Source organism: Netta rufina (genome assembly GCF_964035555.1).
Source record: "Netta rufina genome assembly, chromosome: Z".
Classification (NCBI taxonomy): Eukaryota; Metazoa; Chordata; class Aves; order Anseriformes; family Anatidae; genus Netta; species Netta rufina.
This window is the reverse complement of record NC_140126.1, coordinates 18,633,999-18,652,621: the sequence shown is the minus strand read 5'-3', so window position 1 is coordinate 18,652,621 and position 18,623 is coordinate 18,633,999. Positions and strand designations below refer to the sequence as shown.

Below are 18,623 nucleotides of genomic sequence, written 5' to 3'. Positions count from 1 at the left end.
ATGCACAGGAACCACTTTAATCAGAGCAACTAGATTTGTATCATCTCTTTAAGAAATAGAGCTAGGAAATTTTGCTAACATTAGAGAACACTCTTCTTGCATTTTGTTAAACACTTGGGTTTCAAAAGCAGAAATAGAAAATTACCAAGCTGCAAATTAAAGGTAAAAAAAATCACCACTTATGTTGAATGTATTTACTTTGTGCCTTTTACTTTGGGCTTTTTATCTTCTTCTTCTGGTTTGTCCTTCTTCAGTCTTCTATTTGGTCTTGGAACAATGTCATCAAAAGGATTAAACAAAACCTATGAAAAAAATAGTATTTTAGACACCTCTAATAACCATTTTGTTACGATTAAGTGATTCAATATTTTAAAAATAATATATAAAAGATACACCAGGTTTTCATACAAGATTCTGCAAACAGAAGAATCTTAAAATTTCAAATTTTAAAAAAGAACACACGCACCTCACTACTTCTTATTTTGTGTGGACTGAGTGGTCTTTCTTCCTTGTCAACTTCTACTTCAGCCAGCCGCAACATGTTATATATTGTATCCCCTGTAACCTGTCACATTTATTTAAAAAAAAAAAAAAAAAAAAAAAAAAGAGGGGCTTGAAACTGCGCCCTTATAATTTTTGTTAATTATTCTGAAAAATGCAAGGCATTTATTATGTGAAGAATTTTGAAAAACAGGTGATTATAGGAAATACTATATACATGTAAGACTTTTTAGAAGAGAGTTAAGTATAGTGCACAAATGGTTTTATTTTTTAAATTAACAGCAAAGTTGAAAGAACATAGTTAGCTAAATGTGTATTTTTGAGAGCGTATACAAGGAGATATGTCAAATTATTAATGGGCACTGTGAAACAGGAAAATAAAAGATATTGTGAAGTAGAAAAAATGTTGGTTTCTTTTCTTTCAGGTAAACCAGGGAAGTGGTAAATTTGTCTTACATTTTTCATTTTCCTGATTCACCTTGATTAAGTACGATTTTCAAGCAGCATTTTATAAACTATTACCAGTATTAGACTAGATTAATAAAATTCAGTATCTTTAGTAAGAGATTATTCAAAAGAAAGTACAGCACTAAAATATCATTTAGAAGAAAAACAGTAACAAAGCAGATAACATTGGGAAAAAAAACAAGAACATTTCTATCAGACACAGGAAACAAAGAGAATGGAGACAGTTAGAAAGGAATGAAATAAGGTTCACATGCATATAACAGAATACAACACTAAAAGAGCCTTTGAACTCAGAGAAACACATAGCTGCTTCTGTCAAACTGGGATTCTAGTCCGTGTAGCAGACCTTTCCAAAGATTGTGTGCTTGTTGTTGAGTTCATCTGCACGACCCAACGTAAAGAAAAACTGGCTGCCATTATCATGGGGCCCGGCATTTGCCATAGCAACAAGTCCTCTTCGATTAAATCGCAGTCGTGAGTGGAACTCATCCTGGAAAAGACAAAAAAGAAAAGTATTTAACCACCATATATTTATATCAACTTACACACACTGAAATGAGCTGTTAATTTAAAAACAAACAAACAAAAAAAACAGGACATTAACAAAATGAAAGTAATTTTAATGCCAAGATTGCATTTAAAAGCTTCTGTTTTCAGAAGTAAAAAATATTTGCCTGGTTGTTTCTCTTAGTTCCTGTAATGCAAACAAATGACCAATCTTCTTTCAAAAAAACCCCACAACACATAATCAACAAACTCTAAAGGAAAAAAAATAGAAGCTACTATGCTGATAATAGAAAGAAACAGAAATTAAGAAAATGTAAGTTCTGTCTTGTTAACTTTTTCCACACATTGCCTAATAATTGCTGTTAATTATTTCTGTTGGAATTAATGCTCCCTCCAATACTACAAAAAATCATTCTTAAAGTAACTGCGTTATGTATATTTCTTCTAAAACTATCATTTCAGTTAATTGCTCTATTTAGGAGAAATCCTAATTGATGTAAGAAAACTGGAGGTTTAATAACATTGCAGTAGTACAGTATTACCCCAATCCAAAGAAAAAACATTTTGTGGAGCATGAGAAGACAGGGGAAGACTTTTGCAGAAGATGAAAGTGATAAGTAGTATATTAATATCATTGCAGTACCAGAATTCTAAACACTGTAATACTGAATAATATCACTAATTCGTAGTAGTGTTGCTACTACAGTACTGGGAGTATTTGTTTTGAACTCTGATCAGGTACCAATTTCTTCCAAACTCCATGTTTTTGCCACATGCAGAAGTCTACTCTTGCATCAGGTGGACAGAAGGCCCAGAGACTGGCTATGTAGCTTCATTCACAAACTAAAGGTGTTTGTCCTAAGTGAAATAAAGTAATGAAGCAGAACAGAACACAGCTGCTGTGCAGGTATAGCTTCACTCAGGATATGAGCATCCTGCTCAAGACATGAGCAATGCCACTACTATAATAAAAATGAATACATATGCAATATTCAGAGACCTTTGCTAACTGAGATAAAACACACAATGTACACTTCTGCATCTTAGTTTGCCACACAGAATTACAGAATCATAGAATGATTTGGGTTGGAAAGGACCTTAAAGATCATCTAGTTTCAAAACCCCTGCCATGAGCATGGATATCTGCTACTAGACCAAGTTGCCCAAAGCCCCATCCAGCCTGGCCTTGAACACTTCCAGGGGCTTGGCATCCACAGCTTCTCTGGGCAGCCTTTGCCAGTGCCTCACCACCCTCTGAGAATTTCTTCCTAATATATAACCTAATCTAAATCTGCCTTCTTTTTACTTTAAAGCCATTAATCCTTGTCCTAACACCGCACTCCCTGACAAAGAGTCCCTCCTCAGACTGATATGTCTGTAGTTACAAGGGTCTTTTTTCTTGCCTTTCTTGAAAATTGGAACAAAGGTCCATGTCCTTCTTATGCTGGGGGTTCCAGAGGTGAATGCAGGTAGGGTCAAGAGCAGAGCAGAGGGGCAGAATCACTCCCTCGCCCTGCTGGCCACGTTTCTTTTGATACAGCCCAGGATACAGTTGGCTTTCTGGTCTGCAAGCACATATTTCCCAGCTCATACTGACTTTATCATCAACCAACATGCCCAAGTCCTTCTCCTCACGGCTGCTCTCAATTCATTCTCAGCCCAGCCTGAATTTGTACTTGGGATTTCCCCAGCCTAGGTGTAGGACTTGTGTTTTGCATTGTTGATCCTCCTGAGGTTAAAACATACAAACACCTACTCTGAATGATTCGCCCCCATTCTTCCTTGTCAAAGTGCATGCTAGTAAGGTTATGCATTTATTATAGCATCAGAACAGATTTTAGATTTTAGAGCTCTCACTTAAAAAATTGACACTCAAAAATACTGAAGCAACGTGTGAAAGCAAACACAGTATACAAATAAACTTGCCTTTCTTATATAATGTTAGCTGTCTTGCAGCCTAACAGAGTAGGAAAAACAACCGCTAAGGACTTATCAAAAACTAATGCATAAGATACACATTTATGTACCTTGAAGGGAGCTCCATATATTGATTCTCCGCCTGATCCAGTACCAGTGGGATCACCTCCTTGCACTATAAAACCAGGCACTACTCTGTGAAATATTGTGTTATTGTAATACTCTGAAAAAGAAAAGGAAAAGATCATCAAGTATATTTAAATGGTCTCAAAATCACACTCCATGTAAATTATGCAGACACATCAATGACTAGAGTTCTAGAAGACAACCACTGTAATTGGATTCTGCTGTTTTGAGTAGGTTGCCTTGTCATCCACTGACTTACACAGTGTGACTGTATCTCACCTACAAAGTATTGCTGATTACATTTATGAAAATAATTGTGATATCATAAATTTCTGCTGCAGAAGGTATTGCACATCACTGACAAGATTATATCGTTATTTTCTTTTCAGCGTTATCACTAGATAGTGCTGAAACACATATCCACCAGATAGTGCCACCAACATACATTGTTTTAAAGAGAGAGTCATCTACCACGTTCTGTCTCAGACAACATCTCACATATATAGTTATTCATATTCCTACACCAAATGGTTAGCATTTTCACTCACCAGCATGGAACACAGGTGTTATCCCTTTCACCTATACTGTACACAGATTGATAATGTTCACAGAACAAAGTATGTGGTATATTCTGCTCCCTAGGTTATCTTCTTATTGTCTCTCTCTCTGTATATGTACCTCTCTATAGATACATGTTTTATTATAGATAGATAAGTGTATCTGAAAAGTGTTATGAGATTGAATGAAAACATAAGGATTGAGAATGTAACACAACATATATTTCCTGTTTATTTTTTTTTAAATCTGCAGTATGCTGCCAGACGAAGCAGGATCTGCCAGAGATGCAGTACAGGTACTTATGTTCATGGATGATTATACTCTATGGTATTCAAAGAGGAAAACACTCGAGTTTACCATACAAAGCACAGAATCCAACACAGTAGTCACACAAATTCAGAAAGAAATTAAAGTCCGTTTTTTTTTTTTTTAAGACTGAGAATAACTGAAGGTTACTCCTAGAACTCAACAAGGGCTGAGAAGTTGATCTACCATTGCAAGAAAAAAATCCACACCTACACATATGTAAGAGCACAGGGCAGACTTGATCTGTGCAGGAGGCACAAATCCCAGACTGCTATTTTTCCTTAACAGAGGAGGGCTAAAAGAACTCTTAACAACCCTATAAATGTATAAATGGGATAACAGCAGAAGCTAGAAGACACATAAAAGGGCAAGGTCCTTTGCACATTCCTGGTATATTTTTCCCAACACAAAAATTCTCATTCTGGTACCCGCTACTTAGGTGAAAAGTGTTACAGAGCTTCAGACAATAAAAAACTACATCAAGTGAAATATCAAAAATGATCCTGAAAAAAAAGTTAATAAAGATAATGATACAGGAATAAGCTTAACAGAGGATGTCTAGGTATTGCATCACTGCTGTTTCATTCATTCTTTCAAGCAGTAGCTGTACTTTGCAGAGACTTGTCAAAAATAAGCTTTCTAAGCGTTTTATGCCACCTACATTTCAAAAATTTTTTTTCTATTTTTTGCCAATAGGCTCCTTAAAAACCTTGAAATATATTCTCTTCCTGGGTAATAATTAATATTTTCTAAATACAAATAAGTACGTTTTAACTTTAATATGTTAACTCATTATGAATTCTCCATAACAAAAAAGTACAAAGACATCAATATTACATATGAAGTAATTTCATTAAATCCTATCCCATTCAGTCATTACCTTCCATACAAAGCTGGATGAAATTTCGACATGCTTTCGGTGCTTCTTTTGACCACAACTCTATATCAATATCTCCTGCTGTTGTTCTCAGCAAAACCTATAAAAATATCGATAAATTCACCATTAGTTTTCTTGCAACTTAGACATTGATCAACAGATACTGTAACTGAGTTAAAAGATAGTTTGACAACATTAGTAACAGCAGTAGATATCCAAATGCTGCTGGGCAGCTATGGTTAGTTTTAATTAGTTTTACCAGTATTTATGATACAGTTCTGAAACAGTAAATATCATAGAGGCCTTCAAGATCATCTGGTCCAACCATCCTCCTACTACCAATGTCACCCACTAAACCATGTCCCTAAGCACCACGTCCAACCTCTCCTTATACATCCCCAGGGATGGTGACTCCACCACCTCCCTTGGCAACCCGTCCCAGTGCCTGACTGCTCTTTCTGAAAACAAATGTCTCCTCATTGCCAACCTAAACCTTCCCTGGTAAAATTTGAGGCCATTCCCTCTAGTCCTATCACTAATTACCTGCGAGAAGGGGCTGACCCCCACCTCCCCACACCTTCCTTTCAGAGAGCAATGAGGTCTCCCCTGAGCCTCCCCTTCTCCACACTAAACACCCCCAGTGCCCTCAGCCTCTCCCCACAGGACTTGCGCTCCAGGCCCTTCACCAGCTTCGTAGCCCTGCTCTGGACACGCTGCAGTGCCTGGATGTCTTTTTTGTAGTGAGTAGCTTAAAAGTGACCACAGCTCTCGAGGTGCGGCCTCACTAGGGATGAGTACAGGGGGACGATCACCTCCCTGGTCCCGCTGGCTGCACTATTCCTGACACAACCCAGGATGCCGCTGGCCTTCTTGGGCACCTGGGCACGCTGCCGGCTCACGCTCAGGCGCGCACAGACCTCGACTCACGCACATCTTTGCACACCCAATTCCCCGAGGCAGCAGCCGGGAACCACCGCCGGCCCCACGGGAGCACGCGGCTCCTTCCCGCAGCCTCCCACGGGCGGCGGCAGCCCCAGCCCCCCGAGGGCCTCACCTTGCCGTTGGTGGGGGGCTCCTGGATGTAGATGTTGCTCATGGCGGCCCCAGGGGGCACAGCCCCGACCGCTGCCCGCGCCCAGCGCCGCGCCTCTACCCGCCACACAGACCCCAGGCGCCCGCCATCTTGGGCGCCTCCACACGGCCCGAGCAGAGGGGGAGGCCGCCCAAAACAACAAGAAGAAGATAGGGATCGGCCCCCGACCGGAGGCACAGCGGGGAAAATTGACGAGAAGTTTGTTTTTAAAGAGATCCGGAGGGCTCTCCAGGCAGCTCACTCCCTCCCTGTGCCTCCCGCCCGGCACTGAGTCGCCCCGTTCCCCCTGCGAATAGCACGGCCCGAGAGTGCGACGGGCAAAGCCTTCCGGCGGGGAGAGGCGGCGGGGCCGGGCCGGGCCGTGCCGGGCCGGCGGGGACAGCGCGGGAGGCGCCATGGCGCTGCCCGGTGAGGCCATGGCGGCGGCGGCGGCGGCGGTGGGGGGCGAGGCGAGGCTGGGCCGCAGCCCGGGCCGTGAGGGGGGGGAGGAGGGCGGCCGGGGGCGTGTGTGCGCGCGGTTTGCTTGCTCCTCTATTTATTTATCGATTGATTTATTTATGTATTTATTTATTTATACTTTATTTATTCTTTCCTTCTTCCTTTCTCTCGCTTCCCTGCCGCACCTCTCCCGAGGAGCGGGTCCGCTGCTGCGGCGGGGCGGGGCGGGGCGGGGGGGGCGCAGCAGCCCGGAGGAGGCGGCCGCCGTGTGCGCAAGGTGTTAGAGCCCCGCCAGCCAAACCTGCAGGGACTGGCTTCTTTCCTTCTTTTCCTTTTTTTTTTTTTTTTTTCTTTTCTTTTTCCTGAGACATGGGGAGCGTTCAGCTGGAGAAAACCGAGTAAGTCTGGATCTTGCTAAGAGCTTAAAAAAAAAAACAAACAACAAAAAACCAAAATCCTCTCGTATGAAGAAGAGAAAAACTGAATAAACTCGCTCCCATTCTAGGAGGGGGGTTTGTTAAGGAAGAGATCTCATGTTTGCATTCAAAGGTTTGCGGAGCTTTTTTTTTTTTTGCATCCTTGTGGCCCACTGAATGAGCGACGCCCTCCCTTAGCGATGGTTGCTGCTCCCTCAGTTGCTGTTTTTACCAAGTGTTCACAGTTGGGAAGAAGTGAGAAAGAGAAGTTTCTAGTAGCTCAATTGCTTTTAATTCCATAAAACTGCATTTCTAGCAATGTTGTTTAAAACCAACATAATAATAATAGAATTTCGGCCTCAGGAATTTGGTGGGAGCAAGGAAGATCAATAAAGACCTAGTAAACCTGTCCTCTAGGTAGGTGATGGTGTGGGGGCGTCTTAAATTTTTCAGACTTTGTCAACAGGCTCTAAGATGACAGTCTTGCTGTGATTCCTGCTGTGTAAAGGTTTAGCTGCTATACACTGTTTTTTTCCAGATTTCTTGGACACACATTTTTTGTGTCTTGATGCTTGTTTCCCTGCTGTTTCTCTCTTAAAGATATGCGTGTGCTGTGTGATGCAGCTTTCGGTAAGGATATATGACCTTCACCAGTCCACTAAAACTGGAGCTGGTGTCAGTTTTATGACTTACAGGTTTTAACAAATTCAGTGCTATTCTGGTCATGTGCTGGGTGATTCTCCTGAAAATCCTGACATATGGCACCTGCATACGCAGTGGGAGATCGTATAGTGTGTGCATGACTGACTTCCCTTGCATGAACAGTGAATCTTTCTGTACCTACAGGTCATTTACACAGTAGGGCTGAAGTTTATTGAATATTTCAGAAAACTGGGAACAAAGTAGGTAGTTTGAGAGGTCTTGCTTTTGAGTCCAAAGATGAACTGACCTGGCAGATGCTGAACAGAGTATTTGTTTTTTTGGTATAGCATTGAAGGTGTATTTTTGTTCCTTGTTTCTTAAAACTTTCTTTTGTGTTTCTAGTCTCCTTATTCCTTGTGGGTTTCCCTTAAAAGACAGCCACTTATAAAGTAGACACATAAACACTGCTGAATTTGTACACCACAAAGAAGTTACGTAATACTGAGGTTTTGGGGTCTACAGAAGACGGGTTTGAAGGCTCGTCTGCTACTATGAATACAGTTTTCTAAAGACAATGCTTGTCTCAGTAAATTGAAGTCTACACTTACGGAGCTGATGTACATCCTTTCTGATTTTCTAATTTCTGTCATGGAATTCTTGTTATGTGTGGTGATTTATTTAAATGAAGGAACTAGTTATTCAGAAAACTGTGCATACAGCTGTTTAAGTTGCTGTGTTTTTCATGCACTATTCAGTTTAAGGACAGAAAGGCTTGCTTTGATTTTGGAAATTCCATTTTGACTGTCATTATGAACAGACTCAGCAGATTTAAAAATAACACTGATCCTTTCAGGGGAGAGGTCTCCAGAGCTTCCCATTTTCTGAGTTACATCTTACTATGTCTATTTAACTTAACTGTGGGCACACATAGGTATAGAAGGCAACTTTGCCAGAATTCTAAGGGGTGATCATTCTGGTCTGCATGTTGATGTTATCAAGCCAGATTTAAAAGGAACTTTAAGAGTTGTGTTAGTAACAGGTAATTTATGTATTTTTATCTTTCAGGTGGAAATAAGGATAACATCAGAGCTGGATGCAAGAAATGTGGCTACCGTAAGTTTGTAGTAAGCAAGATGATGATGCAGTACTTTTTTTTTCAATTTAGGGTGATGGAACTACTTTTTGAATAGGAAAAAAAATTCCTTCCTTGTTGCCTAGACAATTGTCAGGTTAAGCTACTGTATATTTTTGTTTAATTTCCTTTTCATTCTCTTTCTCCTTGCACCTATTGCTGTTTTTGAAGACTTAAGTTTCTCAAGAGAAATAAAAATACTCTTCATATGTACTGAGTTCACAATGTCATTACTTGAGAAACATTGAATTTCAAGCACTGGCTTTGACATATACTGTAGTACTTGCTGAGATCAGCATTTATGCATCTTCAGAGTCTCGTTGAAGGCTTAAGCAGGCTTTTTTGCCCAAGGAATTTCCAATGCATTTGAAAGAAAAACGAATAATTTGCATCACCCTCTACGCTGAGAAAGCCTACTTCTTTGTGCATTCTGTATTGCAAGAAGCAGTTTATTTTGTTACTTGTATGTTCTGTAGCTAACATTTAGCTCATGCTCTTCTTTATTCTCTGTTCATAAAAGTATGTGTATGGCTACTATTCTGATGAATGTGTCATCAGGAGGCACATCAGTAGACGTGTCTTAGTGAAGATTTTAATTTGTTATTCACTAAGTCTTGTTTTTTGGAAAAAGGAGGAGTGGACACTGATCCATTTTGAATTGCATTGAACATTTAACACTGTACTCCATGCTATTTTTAATTTTTTTGAATGTTATGTGGGTTGAAGGGAAAAAAAAACTTGCTTGGTTCTTTCACTAGAGACTTTGCTTCCAAGAAATTTTGTCAGTGTATCCCTTCATTGAAAGGAACAGGAGTATCAAAATAGATTTAGTGGTTCATTTGAAGGTGCAATGTCATATTTCTGGAAGAAAAGAAAACTTGCAGTCAAATCACAAAGCCTATATTTATGTTCCTAAAAGTTCTGTCTTCAAGATGTGAGTTTTTTTCATAAGACGATGAGTTTGTTTCAATTGCTACTTGACCTCCTTTATCTTTAGGTTAGTTTCTTGCAACCCATATCTTTAATTTATTTTATTTTTTGTTATTTTTTCCAATAGGTGTATGCAGATTCAAGGGTTTAACTCTGGTCATGATTACTGAGATGTAATTTGTAATTTAGATACTAGTAATACTAGTCAAGTAATAGCTTGATCAGTATTATGTACAGGTTGTTAAAAATGAATTTTGTCTCAAAAGGGAATTAAATTCTTCTATTTGACTAAAGGGAGACAGAAAGAGCAGTATAACACACTTGTAGTTTTTTAAATATTTCACTTCCTGCTTTTAAACAATTTATTCAGGAAGAATCTGAGACCATTGAGGAAATAGGAAGCAAGATTTGGTCAAAATCTTTAACAGAAATATGAGAGAGGTCAGAAAGGATCATTAGATGGAATGGGATTAGATTGCACAGCTTCTCAAAATTCTTTGAGGCATTTTCAAAGTATCCACTCTCCTGCCTTGTTCATTGATTGAAGCTTAGTCTAGCCTTTTTTCTTTTATCAAAACTGAGTAATTCTAAAGCTCTTTTGATACTATTTGGTAATTTTGCTGAATTTCTTTCTAAATTTTTGTTTTGTTCAGCTGGTCATCTGACATTTGAATGCCGAAACTTCCTCCGAGTGGATCCTCAAAGGGATATCGTTTTAGATGTTAGCAGCACTAGCAGTGAAGACAGTGAGGAAGAAGAACTACAGAGATTGCAAGCCATGCGTGAAAAAAAGAGTAGGTTTTTTATTTTTAATTAACTTTCTTTAAATCAGATAATGGTCTTCTGATGTGCTGGAACTATCGTTTTATCCTTTTTGAGAATTACTATTAGCTCTTTTAGTCTGTGCTTTAAAGATAAATCCTTTGTATATTATGTTTACACTTCAGAGACACTTCTTTTTTTTATTAATTCCTTTCAAAACAAATTAATAGTGTACCCATTTGGAACATCCTAAAAAGGGCTTCTTAAATGCAAAATATTATAAGATATAAAATATTATAATGTATGTTAAATATATATTAATAAGCAGCTGCTTAGAATAACATTACATGGATATTTTGAGTTGATCCTCTGAATACATGTAGTTTGAATATCTTAAAGTTGACAGAAACTCTTAAAAGTAATGACAGATGCGGTAGTTCAGTTTCTCTCTAGTTCCTATGTAATATTTTAGCTAGCTGACTGAAACAGCTAGCCAACTGAATTTCAGCATTGATATTTGGAGAAGTACTGCTCTCTCTTTGGAAGGTCTGTGCATCAACTGTTCGTCAGAAAAAGGTGCATTCATTAGTTAGCAGATACTTTGGTTCATTTGACCTTGGGTTCAAAAGAAGCTGTTCCACTAAGAAAGAAGTGAAGGTTGTTCTGTTATAGTAAGTTCTAAATTAAATAATTTTCTTCTTTCCTTTAATTTAAACATCTTGTTTTTGTTCTGTTGCTCTCATATTCCAGACCCTAAACTCAGGTCTAGTAAGGATAATATGTAGGGAGGAGAAATGATGGAGAAAACTCTGTATTTTGCACAACAGTTATTTTTGTCAGCATTTCTTGTTTACTGCATTGGACCTGCGTATTAGTTGCTCTTTGTTCTTGATTTCTTTTTCCTGGATGTCAATATTTCTGTCCTGTATGTAGCTTTTTACACAATTGCACGGAGTGGGGAAAAATCAGAAGAAGAGTGACTTTCCTATCACATTCATAGATGTTACATTGGCAGTTAAATCAGATTTATCTTAGTTACAGCTACTTGTGAAGTGTGAAATAAGGCTGTGTGAGTTCAAGTAAGCCTATGGGAATATGTGTCTATTTTTTTCTGTACCTTCAAGTTACATGACCTGATTTCAGACTAGTACAAGTCCTTTAAAATAAAGACGAATAGATATGAAGCCGTAAAGTTGTATGTTTTGCAGGGTGTCCTTCATTCTTAGTGTTCAGACAAATGTCCTTGGAATGTAAGTTGTATATTAAATTCTACTACTGTGCAAAATATTTCTGAAATGAATATACTAGACCAGAATTTAAAAAAAATAAAATAATTTATAAAAACTACAAATAATTTTGTAGTAACTTTACATTACTATTGCAGTCATTCTTTTAATGCTCTTCATAATTCAGTCTGAAATGCCATAAACTTTTATTTTTATCCATAGATTTAAATGAGGAGGAGGAAAAAAAGAAACAAAAAAGAAAAAGCAAAGAAAAACCAAAATTAAAGAGACCAAGGAAAAGGTAACTCTTTCATTTTAATTTCAAAACAGAAAGTTAGGAATATTCTGATGTTTGTTTCAGAAAATATTGCTGCTTTGAATCCAGTGGGTTTGTCAAGAACGTTTTTGATTGGAAAAAATTTCCTATTATCCAGTGAGAATTTGTTTGTTCTTTGAATAATGGTGAAGCCACAGGCTTCTGCTGTGGAGTTAGGACAATGGAAGTCTTGAAAACTATAGCACTACATAGTAGTTCTGGAGGTATGCAGTTCTGAGAAAGCAGAACTAACTTTTTTGACTTTTTGACTACCTTTTGACTACCCAACACTGGGCAAGATGTGGTGGGGAAAGGAGAGCAAGGAGTGAGAAGGATTATGGGGTTGGTCCCCAGCTTAGCTTATATGGAAAAGCTTGTAGAAAGTTATATCTAACTTTCTCTCTGTGCATATGTGCACACATATGCACATCCTTGCTTTTTCTGAGTAGCATAACAAGCAAAAAACTACAGTTTTCCTTTTGATAAGCATATATTGAGTTTTAATGTTCCTGTTGCTGTAGAAGCCTAAGAAAGCATTAGTCTGGTTTCAAAGAAAAAGTCACAATACCCAGTTTATTGTGAACTTGAGTTTTGGCCTGCTGACAGATGAGAGTATGGATTTTAGGACTGTTAATGAGATAACAACCCAGGAACTGCACTGAGAGCCAGGGAATGTGGAATGTTTTTGGAGGCCAGAATAGGTGTTCTTTCAAAAAGGTGTTCTTTGGAGATAAAATAAAGCAATAGGATTTAACATTGGCAGTACTGGCATTTCCCCCCTTCCTTATTTACATAATGTAGCTGTAACACTTAATGAAGAGTACAGACATGTTAGTCTGCTGACAGTAGTCTTTACATGCAGGAAATTAATAGTTTATCTTGGAAACAATAGGGCAGAACAGTAATTCTGAACAACTCAAGAACTTGAGTACAATAATTGACACATTCCTTTTATTGTCATTTTAATTCTTGCATGTATACAGTCACTTCCCTCATCACTGCTGGTTAGAGACAAATAATACCAGCTGCAAGAGAATCCCAATCTGTCATATGTATTTCTCTTAGATTTTTATATATGTGAAATACATGAATGTTTCCCTTAAGGTATTCCCATGTTGTTGGGACTGATCATGTGATACTTTACAAGCTGGAAGCTCTTCTTCAGTGTCATACAGTCACTCGTTTTTTTTTGAGGTCTGTGCTCTTCATCTTTTTCTTACTGAAGTTTGCAAAAACACACAACTCGCCTAATCAATCAATCTGTATTGTAAATATACTGCTTTTCTAGCGTGATAGACTAGTTAGAAAAGTCATTGCTCAGTTCAACATGCAGACTGAGATACCATAAGGTTTCCACCGGGTGTTTCTGTATAAATTCTTCACTAAATTTAATTTGCAACATTGTATGAATACTGAAATAAAAATAAAATCTTGCAGCATTTTTCCTTCTCCAATTATCTGTCAATGTTTAATTTTGTCTAGGTCTTCCTCATCAAGTGCTGCTGACGAGGATAGTCCAAAGCCGAAAAAACAAAAATCACACAAGAAGGAAAGGAAAAAGGAGAAGAAGAATAAATCTAAAAAAGGAAAACATCATAAAAAGGAAAAGAAGAAGAAACAAAAGGAAAAAAGTTCATCTTCTGACAGTTCAGACAGTTCTAGTAGTGACTAATGTGCTGGCCTATTTTTGCTGTCACTTCTGAAGTGGGATAATTTTCCTGTTAAGTCTAAACTATTTATGCTTTGCAATGCTGTTGTTTTAAAATTATGTATATTTTTTGAAGAAATCTATTTGGAAATGTTAGTGCTTCAAATTATTAAATGAAACATTTTTTTAAAATATCCTCTTCTATTCCCAGTTTCTTAGAATTCAACCATGCAAGTTGAACTCAGCTTAGTTCAGTTGTGATTGGTTGTGTTTTTAATCCTTTACATTAGGGTATAGCAGACTTCAGTTTGCAAGTCTTTGTGTCAGAAGATTTGGATGTAAATATGCTTAATGTTGGAATGGTTAAATCAAATTTAGAAATATTTGAATGATTTTTTTAAATTCCTTTGATGTATATGTTTTGCATAACACTTTATATTTACACATACTGATTGGTAAGTGCAAATATGAAATAGCATTCAGGCGCGGAAGTGGAGAAGGAAGGGGCAATGAGAAACTAAAAGTTTGCTCCTTCAAAATAACCTGAAATTGATCTGCTAATAGATTTTTGAAACGTGCGATTACAACTTTTTTTTGTGGCAAGATCCCTGTGAGCAAATTGAAAACAAAAAAAAGTAAGCAACTATCAATTTTGAAGTCCTTTCCTTCTGCCTAGGTTCTGTTCTTTTGCAATTGCAGCCACTTCATCTATATGAGATAGATTATGAAATACCATTTCTTAACAGTAGACGACTATTCAGCAAGATTATTTACAAAATTCTTAGTACTAAATTAAGACAGTGTGCAGTTGTTGATAACTGCATGAATCTAAACAGCAAATTTGAAGACTAAATCAAAAACCTTGAAGTCTCTTTTCATTCTAATAAAACTTCCATAGAAATGTTAATATTCCTCTTGTGGGAGGTGAGCATCTATCGTGTTGAAGTTTGTAACTGCTTACCATTTGCTGTCAGTAGTCTTTAAGCATGTCAAAATTTCACGATTAGATACTTTGGTGTCCAATTCATACCTTGTACCCCAGTAGCATACAGCTGGTAGCACTGTAGCACTTGCATTGCAATTAGGCATATAGCTGGTAAGTCTCACAGGGATCAAGAGATGAGGAAGAGCAACATTTAAGCTTTCTTAAGAATGATATCCATTGCCTTTAGATCTAACTCCCTCCCTCAAACTTGTATGTCCCAGATGAGTATTCTCTATCATTGGCAATTTTTGGACAGCTCCACTTGCACTCTAGGTGCTATGGTAGGGAACATTAAAGACAAAATACTCATGGACGCCACAGAAGAACAAAGAAAAATAACTGCTAACCTCCTCCATTGATCTGTCAAAGGATGGCAAGAGTCCTTGCATCTGCTCTTTTCTTACTGGATTTGGTCTGGTCTCTAACTTTCATTCATACATCATGACTTCTGGGATGGGCTTGGATAATATACCTAAAGAAAGACTAGACTCTTTCATAAGTTAATGAATTTACATAGGATTAAAAAGGATAGTGTAAGGAACATTTTTTTTTAAATAAGTAATAATGTAAAGGCTTCAGCCACCGTGTTCACTCTTGTCTTCTTAGTGCTGCTGTAACTTAATAGAGCCTATTTTTAACCGGGTCAGTTCTCTAAGTCAGTCATTCTGTGGAGGGCAATGGGAGTTTTGGGCTACTTAAGCCAGTACCGTTAACAAAGGAAATGCTTAATTAAGACACAAATTAAGACACAACTCTTCTAAGACACAACTCTTCTACCCCTCCGCCTCCCCTCCCCCCCCCAAAAAGAAAAAATTCTTAATGAAATTGGAAGGGTTATTGTGGTTAGGGGATTTCAGAGATCGTGTATAATTTTGCTGTGATCCTATGTTGGCATGGCACCTCTGGGAAATAGGATTTTGTACTTTGTTTCTTGATTTTGAAAGTTTCAGCTAAAGACATGTAACTGAAGAAAAATTTTATAGCCCTGTATACCGGAATGTCCGAGAAGTTTACTGAGGAACCCTTATTAGGGTGAGTATTTCTATACACTGGCTTATAATTTGTTCATCAAATTAGTGACCAAATTAGGGAAGGGGTAAAATCAGAAAAAGTAACTCATATTTTAGTAGTGGTGAGGTTGCTCTAATTGTTGAAATCAAGTCTGTCTATCTCAATAGTAATGTGATTACCTTTCATGTAACATTGCAGCAGTCCTGTTTACAATGGTATTTCATAAAGGTATATAAGGCGTGAATTTAAATGTTAACATTTTTGAACTTGTTAATCGAATGTTAATAGAGTGTTTTTCATACTCAGGAAAGGCTTTTATAATTTGATCATTTAAATATCACTATTGTCAACATGTATTCCTTTAACAAAGAGAATATCGTGTAATTTTGTTTTTCAGGCTATATTCCCATTTTATTTACAAAGATGTACATTAAAGTCTATAGGTTTTGCCACAGAACTAAAGTGCTCAGGACTTCAGGTGTATTAGATGATATATCAAGCAAATGCTACAATGAACAGTTCTCTGCCAAGCTAATGTTTGCTAATCTTTAAAGAAGTGATACTAAAATAAATATTATATTTTTTTCCTATTTGGTTTAGCCATAATTTTAGTGATTCTGATGTGTCATAACAAATGTTATTGTTTCACTCAAACCAGAACTAAAATGCCTACTTTGATTCCAGAAAAGGTGGCATTCAGCAGATTTAAGTATCAAAGCAAGACTTCTGATTTAAAAATCCAGCTATTTCTTCCCTCCTGCTAAGTGTTGTTAGTTTCAGTTTTCACACATCCCACAAGGACTGTCATCCATTGTCAGCAGATCTGTTACAGAATGAAATGCATATTTTCAGAAAGAAAAAAAAATAATGTATATAAGCAGAATACGTGGCAAGATCAAGAATTGAAATGAAAGCAACACCAGGCCAAAGTAATAGAATAATGAAGAGTCAAAAACCTCCATACTCCTTACAAGCAGCTCTAGAATGCAAACCAACCTCTTTTACCAGCAAAATTTGTGTGTGAATATTAACATCAACACTATTAGTTTTTGTTTGTTTTATTTTGTTTTTAAATGTTGTGGCCTTCAGCTTGCATAGTTTCTTTGAGTTTTTCCTGAGCCTTTTCTGCAGGTTTGTGAAATTGACTTATTCTCTAAGCTGCTAGTTGCAAAGACAGTTACAGCTGTGCCCATTTTGACATGGACTGCACATGAGTTGTAGGCTCTTAAACCCTAGCTGAAGTCTTCACCTCTAACATCCTTCCCTCCTCTCATGGAGAAGTGGAATGGAAATGAAGGTTTGTCACAGTGATGCAGGGGAAGTGCCTGGTTTTTAGTAGGCATTTAGTGGTGAATTTCCCTGTTTTAAATTTTACTTTTCCAGTTGTTGGCTTCCTTACAAAAGGTGTTGTATTTACACAGGAGGTGTGTCGTCTACTCACCATGTATGTGCAAATCTTTATAATTCTGGGAGATCCTTAAGCCATTTTGTTCCTACTGGGCTTCTTTTGAGATTTTTTGAAAGTACAGTAGTGGTAAAAAATATAACCAACCTTTGACTGTTAAGCTATCTGGAACATACACGAGGGAGGATACTATTAGAAGCTCAGTGACTGACTGAAACAAGACTGAGAAATATGTATCTTCTGTACTAGGTGGATCTCAATATTTAGACAGCTCTTGATTTATGTAAGCAACAGTTCAATTTATATGTCTAAGAACTTGTCAGTACAGTACAACTTGTCTGTACAACAGAGTCTGTTATACTGTTGTTTAGGACCTACAAATAGGGTGGGAGCAGCTCTTAGCTATGGCAAGCTGTCCTTAAGGAACTTTCAAGATGGAATCTGCCTCTGCTGAACAAGAAAGACTAACTATGTCAGAGACCTGCATATTCCTGTCTGATTTTGCTAGGCTTATAAGGAAAAGACAACAAAACTAAAACCTCAAAGACATAAAGGAAATAATAGGTCTAATTCTTAGATCATTTGGTCTTCATGCCAGAGATTTGTCAGAGATGAATCTGGGACACTCTACAATGAGTATTGATCCATTGTGATCTTTCAGGATTGTGATGGGTGGGGAAGGACAGAGATGTTACCATTCTTATCCAACACTATTATCACAAACATAAGGTATAAGAGAACAAACAAGATGAGTGATCTACCTAGATATGAAAATACCTATTCCAAAATGCTTTGTTCAGCCATAGTTGCTACACATGAAAAGCCTGTATAGCATTTTAAATTATATACAAGTCTTGTGCAATTAAACCTGAACTATTAACAAAGAATCAAGACTGAATCACAATGGCACAGATGCTTCCTTGTCACCCTTTCCATGGTCCACAGAACTAACTGGTTCTCTAAGGCCAGCATGGTGATCCCTCTTGCCTATATTAATGTCAATATCCATAGAGTTCTAAGAGATTAATCTCCATTATGTACTAATACTCCTAGTCCCAGATTCATTTGCCTTGCCTTTCACAAGGAGAAGATTATGTTTCCTGCTCCACTGTCACACACATGGGATAATCGCTTTAGTACCCTCTCCCCTAGCCTTTCAGCCATATCCTTTTGTATGCCTTAGAGTTCTCCAAGGTCGTAATTCCTAGTAGATTTTAGTGACTTATTACCCTCTAGTCATCACTGGGTCCAGGGTTATTATCTCATCTATGAACAATTAGCTTCTTCTCTTCAATAACTAATGAAGACAGGTGTGTTTCTAGCTGTACTATACTTCCCTAAAGGACACTGGCATAGGTT

At 37.7% G+C, this 18,623-nt stretch overlaps 2 protein-coding genes across 2 annotated transcripts in view; one reads left to right on the top strand and one right to left on the bottom strand.

Annotated features, from left to right (window-relative positions):
• Positions 1 to 6,441, bottom strand: part of CWC27 (CWC27 spliceosome associated cyclophilin) — a 124,400-nt gene extending 117,959 nt beyond the window's left edge. Inside the window, exons 1-6 of the mRNA XM_084305641.1 lie at positions 6,315 to 6,441; positions 5,264 to 5,360; positions 3,504 to 3,616; positions 1,316 to 1,459; positions 467 to 565; positions 199 to 302 (exon numbers count right to left, since the gene is read on the bottom strand). Of these exons, the coding sequence (XP_084161767.1) occupies positions 199 to 302; positions 467 to 565; positions 1,316 to 1,459; positions 3,504 to 3,616; positions 5,264 to 5,360; positions 6,315 to 6,356 (599 nt within the window). The 5' untranslated portion in view covers positions 6,357 to 6,441. The remainder of the gene's footprint in view (positions 1 to 198; positions 303 to 466; positions 566 to 1,315; positions 1,460 to 3,503; positions 3,617 to 5,263; positions 5,361 to 6,314) is intronic.
• A 247-nt stretch (positions 6,442 to 6,688) lies between these two features.
• Positions 6,689 to 14,057, top strand: SREK1IP1 (SREK1 interacting protein 1). Its single transcript, XM_084305697.1, has 5 exons — positions 6,689 to 6,761; positions 8,915 to 8,962; positions 10,565 to 10,705; positions 12,122 to 12,200; positions 13,698 to 14,057. Exons 1-5 carry the CDS (start codon positions 6,749 to 6,751, stop codon positions 13,885 to 13,887), a joined length of 471 nt encoding a protein of 156 aa, XP_084161823.1. The 5' UTR covers positions 6,689 to 6,748; the 3' UTR covers positions 13,888 to 14,057.
• The last annotated feature ends 4,566 nt before the right edge of the window (positions 14,058 to 18,623 follow it).

Excerpts from the sequence above, each read along its gene's own strand:
- SREK1IP1 (XM_084305697.1), top strand. Across the intron at positions 10,706-12,121 it reads AGCCATGCGTGAAAAAAAGA|ATTTAAATGAGGAGGAGGAA; the intron begins GTAGGTTTTTTA and ends TTTTATCCATAG. Across the intron at positions 12,201-13,697 it reads TTAAAGAGACCAAGGAAAAG|GTCTTCCTCATCAAGTGCTG; the intron begins GTAACTCTTTCA and ends AATTTTGTCTAG.